At 42.3% G+C, this 5,000-nt stretch overlaps 2 protein-coding genes across 7 annotated transcripts; one reads left to right on the top strand and one right to left on the bottom strand.

Moving 5' to 3' along the window:
- Positions 1-1,580: 1,580 nt before the first annotated feature.
- Positions 1,581-4,962, top strand: LOC127641679 (uncharacterized). Of its 6 annotated transcripts, XM_052124615.1 has the most exons (4): positions 1,581-1,600; positions 3,536-4,207; positions 4,298-4,387; positions 4,418-4,962. In XM_052124615.1, the coding sequence occupies exons 2-4, from the start codon at positions 4,052-4,054 to the stop codon at positions 4,871-4,873; spliced, it is 702 nt and encodes a 233-aa protein (XP_051980575.1). In that variant the 5' UTR covers positions 1,581-1,600; positions 3,536-4,051; the 3' UTR covers positions 4,874-4,962. The 6 variants fall into 6 exon arrangements, with proteins under 6 accessions (XP_051980575.1, XP_051980574.1, XP_051980572.1 ...); XM_052124614.1 differs by having other exon boundaries at positions 4,298-4,962; XM_052124612.1 differs by having other exon boundaries at positions 4,238-4,962.
- Positions 2,061-2,891, bottom strand: LOC127641678 (putative nuclease HARBI1). Its single transcript, XM_052124608.1, has one exon. The coding sequence runs from the start codon at positions 2,889-2,891 to the stop codon at positions 2,061-2,063; it is 831 nt and encodes a 276-aa protein (XP_051980568.1).
- Positions 4,963-5,000: the final 38 nt, after the last annotated feature.

The following is a 5,000-nucleotide window of genomic DNA, read 5'->3' as shown; positions in this document are numbered from 1 at the left end:
ACCATTTTCATGTATGATGAGACTTTTAGGCAACGTTTTATCGATTCTTACTCATTCCTCCACATGGCTCTGTCTAAGATGCCATCTGCGTTAAATTTGGAAAATAAAGAAAAAGGCTTCTTTCCTCACTATTAACAGACAGGAAAATCAGACTTATATAGGTCCATACCCTGCTAAAAACTACTACGGGTACAACACCATGACAGATAGTGCCAGGACAAAATTTGATCAGTGGTACGAAACAGTCGATGAAGTCTTTGATTTCAAAAAAGAGATTGGCATCTACTGCATGAATGACGTCGTTTTATTACGTGAAGCATGCATTAAATTTAGAGATGAATTCCTACGATGCACGCAGGTAGATCCTTTCAGCTACGTGACTCTTGCTAGTTGCTGTTGGGTACTTTCAAGACGCAATTTCTCTCTAGAAATACACTGGCTCTGACACATAATAATGCATACGTCAATCAGTATAAGACATGAAGTGAAATTTGGAGAGTACTTTGTTGATGGATATTACGAAAAAGATGGTGTACGAAAAGCTCTAGAATTTGCCGGGTGTTTTCACCACAGTCACGAGTGTTGTTACAGACCTGACTATGTAAACCCCCGGTCAAAAGTGCCTTTTGGAGTGCTCAGGATGCAGTTTAATGACAATATTGATGTTTTGCAGAACGCATACTGTTTAGACGTTGAGGTGATGCATGAGTGTGTATGGAAGTATCTTAAGCAAACTGACCCTCATGTAATTGCGTTTATGACCACTTATTCGGCACCTGAGAGACTGAAACCGCGTGATGCACTCTTTGGGGGGCGTACAAATGCTTACAAGTTGTACCACAAAACTTCAGAAAATGAAAAGATCAGATATGTTGATTTCACGAGTCTTTATCCTTACTGTCAGGCTCAAAAAAGCTACCCTGTTGGACATCCTGAAATAATTTTCAAGGAGTTTGACCCCCTTGAAAATTATTATGGACTTATTAAGGCCACAATGCAACCCCCGAAAATTGCTTCATCCTGTGCTTCCTTACAGGTGTGCAGGGAAACTTATGTTTCCTCTGTGCAGAACATGCGTTGAGAAACAAATCAATGTTACATCTTGTACGCATACAGGGGTGCGTTTCCCGAAAGCATCGTTAGCCAACTATGGTCGCAAGTTCCGTCGTTACTAACATAGTCCAACGATTTGGTGTTTCCCGAAACCATAGTTCAAACGAACATTCGCAAACTGCATCGCAAACTTTGGTGGTTGGAACGACAGCTCTTGACCTGTGGTTAGAAGCATAGTTCCTTGTTTGTTTGTTGTGTCGACGTCATTGATTTCGCAGCAGCTGGGATGTGTTCTATTCAGACCTATCGACCCTATAGCCTATTACTTTCGAAGCTTTCACCATCCACTTTAAGTGATTTGGATGACTTAAAGTCGAGGTGCTCAGGTTTTACACAATTTGCTTTCTTTATTGCAAATTATTTAAAACGATATAATAGCGTGACGATCGCAATTATTCTCCCTTCGAAGTGCACTCCGAAAGGGTTATTTTTGCCGGTTGGGACGCAGACTTGGTTTCGTTTGTGCGAAGAAACGGTGAGCGTGCAAGTGAGTAGCTTTGTTAAATTCCCAAAGACAAATTGTCATATAACAATATTTTACAAAAATTATTTTAGGGGGTTACCCTTAAATATTAAATTGTATCTGTAGCCTACTGTAGCCTACACATATACGCAACATATGCAGTGCTTAACGCTAAGGAAACGTAGGCTAATTTACATACGTTATAGGCTATTTAAAATATTACACACTCAAACCACAGTATTTTTTATATATAGTCAATGAATGAAGAAACATTTTATAAATAAGCAGTTTTGTGTAGTAGAATATAATATTCTCATGGCGTTATAAGAAACAAATACATATTTATTGTTTGCAAAAGTATTTAAGTGAAGTCTGCTGGGGGGAAACATAGGCAAATAAACAGCATTATTTATTAACACAAGTTATGTCAGATTAAATGAAACAAATAATAGAAAACACAGTGTCCAAACTGTAAAATATTAGCCTACCATCCAAACATATCTATAGTCCTCTCCACTATAGAGCGTGTCCTTCCATGGGCCTGATTAAACCTTTCCTCTGCAATGGTGGCTGGATGCTGCACAGGTCTCAAGAGGTAGGGGCGAAGAGGATATCCACTGTCTCCCAGCAGCCAGCTATCACCAAAGCCACCTTCTTCAGCCATCTGGCAAATTGCAGAATTGGCCCATGCAAAAGAGTCATGTGTGCTTCCAGGCCATTTTGCCACAATGTCAGTGAACATTCCCTGGTGATCACACACTACTTGAACATTAATGGCTGGATAGCCCTTCCTGCAAATGTACAAGGGCTCATTTACCTTAGGGCTTAATACTGGGATTAAGGTGCCATCAATGATGCCAATCACTCTGGGGATGTTGTCAATATCATAGAATTGTTGATTGGCCAGCTGTATTTCCTCAGGAGTTTTGGGGAAAACCAGGATGCTCTTCATCAGCTCTAACAGCAAAGGTGTTACTGTTGTCACAGTTTTGCTGACTGAAGACTTGCTGAGCCCCAGGCCATCACCCACCACCTCCATAAAACTTCCAACAGCAAAATAACGCAGTGTAGCTAACAACTGCACCTCTGGACTTAAGGCGTAGTTTCTTCTTGTTGCCCTCTGAAGGTGTGGTTTCACTATCTGAAATAATTCAAGAATCTTGGTCCTTGGAAGACGGAATTTTCTTAAAATTGCATCATCAGATAGTGAGTCAAGAGGGGTAAAATTTGTCCTTATGTGGGCATTTATATAAACTGATTGACTTCTCAGCCGCCTTCTGCGCTCCAGCTGTAAGAATCTTTGTAAAGCTGCCATTGTTGAGCACTTGAAACACACAAGTGTAACTTTTATTAGGAGAGGCATTAGTACACCTGCTTTTGAGTTAATAGAAACACCTTAGCTAATAATCATTCTAAATTAATTTAATTATTATTACCATCTTTGATTTGTTATAGTAATATGGTACAACATTAATATATTGTATATGTTGATTTGGTTTAAAATAGGCTGTTGTCTTTCTGTTATTTCATATTTTTCATTCTTCTCTTAAGAATGGTCTAAGTACTTAAGAGTGTTTTGTGTTATGTTTGGCTTATATTGTCTTTGATGATATTAATGTTGTGAATTAACAAAATTTTCATTTACTTTATGGTTTATTTATGTGATGATAGCTTACCACTTCAAAATAAAAGTTACATTCCATATGTTTCATTATCAGGCTTGGTCACATTATTCAGGTATTTAATAAAGGATGACATGGCATGGTAAACATGCTTCAGCTTCACTCAGTAATGCCTGCATTTTTATGTGGCATTAATATACTACTTTGAGTCAAGTTACAATAGTATGCTCTTTAACTCATATTAAACTGAATGCCCAGTGTATTAGAAAAGCACTTGAAATACATATTACAAAAGAGTATATTTGGCCATAACATTTTTTATTTATTTGTATTTCAGTTCAACTGCTGAAGGGTTTTAACTTCATCACTGAAAAATAAATTGAATGCCATGCACCACACAGCTTCACCAGAGCTCCATTTGCCAGAACCAGTCTGTTTCCACCTCCCACGACAAGGACGAGGGGTTGGATTTTGGGAGGCATGAAGGCCAACAATGTAGGCAAAAAAAAAAAAAAAAAAAGAGGGTTACATCTGTGGATCTGAAAAAGAAAAAGAAGACATGGCTGTCAGCCACACATGATTTGACTTTCCATACTGAGTAAATAACACAATTTTCACTTACTGTCGGTTGGTAGAAACATGGTTAAAGAGGGCTAGCTGGCTTGTTGTTGCAGGAGTTCCAATTTAGCCCTCCTATAGGCCATAACCTCCTGATGATGTTGGCCTTGCTGCTCCTTCAGGGCTCTCAGTTCTCTCCTGATTCCCTGGAGTTCAGATAATTTCTTCTTCTCCGACTGAAGCAGCTTCTCACTGCAGCCACAACGTCCCCTGTTTCTCCTTTGGTGGGAGATTAATGGCTGGTTTTCTGGAATGCCAGAACGACGTTGCCCAGCACATGAGGAGGCCTCAGACTGAGGGGAGTCAGGAGAAGGGAGCAATAGCCCAAGACCAGGACTCATTGCTGATGTTACAGGGGCAGGTTGAAGGGGTTCTGATGTTACAGGGGCAGGTTGAAGGGGGCCTGATGTTAGAGGGGCAGGTTGAAGGGGTTCTGATGTTACAGGGGCAGGTTGAAGGGGGCCTGATGTTAGAGGGGCAGGTTGAAGGGGTTCTGATGTTACAGGGGCAGGTTGAAGGGGGCCTGATGTTAGAGGGGCAGGTTGAAGGGGTTCTGATGTTACAGGGGCAGGTTGAAGGGGTTCTGATGTTACAGGGGCAGGTTGAAGGGGGCCTGATGTTAGAGGGGCAGGTTGAAGGGGTTCTGATGTTACAGGGGCAGGTTGAAGGGGGCCTGATGTTAGAGGGGCAGGTTGAAGGGGTTCTGATGTTACAGGGGCAGGTTGAAGGGGGCCTGATGTTAGAGGGGCAGGTTGAAGGGGTTCTGATGTTACAGGGGCAGGTTGAAGGGGGCCTGATGTTCCAGGGCCAGGGTGGAAGGGGCCTGATGTTCCAGGGCCAGGGTGGAAGGGGCCTGATGTTCCAGGGCCAGGGTGGAAGGGGCCTGATGTTCCAGGGCCAGGGTGGAAGGGGCCTGATGTTCCAGGGCTCAACTTTGAATTCAAAGGCCTGGTTGACGCACATGCATCTATGCCTCCAGGGATCCCTTCCAATGCCTCAGGCCCCAGGATGGCCAAAACTTTCTCTTCCTCTGCAGTCAGAGGAGGAACGGAGTTGATACCCCCACCAGTCTTTTTTGCTTCCCTTCTACGTGCTGCAGCCCTCCGTTTTGTCACACTTGCGAAGTCCGTCCAGTTTTTTCTAACTTCTTCGGGGCTGCGCTCATAACCATAGCCAGCAGCATT

This window comes from Xyrauchen texanus, unplaced genomic scaffold (assembly GCF_025860055.1).
Source record: "Xyrauchen texanus isolate HMW12.3.18 unplaced genomic scaffold, RBS_HiC_50CHRs HiC_scaffold_1348, whole genome shotgun sequence".
NCBI lineage: Eukaryota > Metazoa > Chordata > Actinopteri > Cypriniformes > Catostomidae > Xyrauchen > Xyrauchen texanus.
Note: the sequence above shows the minus strand (reverse complement) of the source record. Positions and strands in the feature narration are given on the sequence as shown.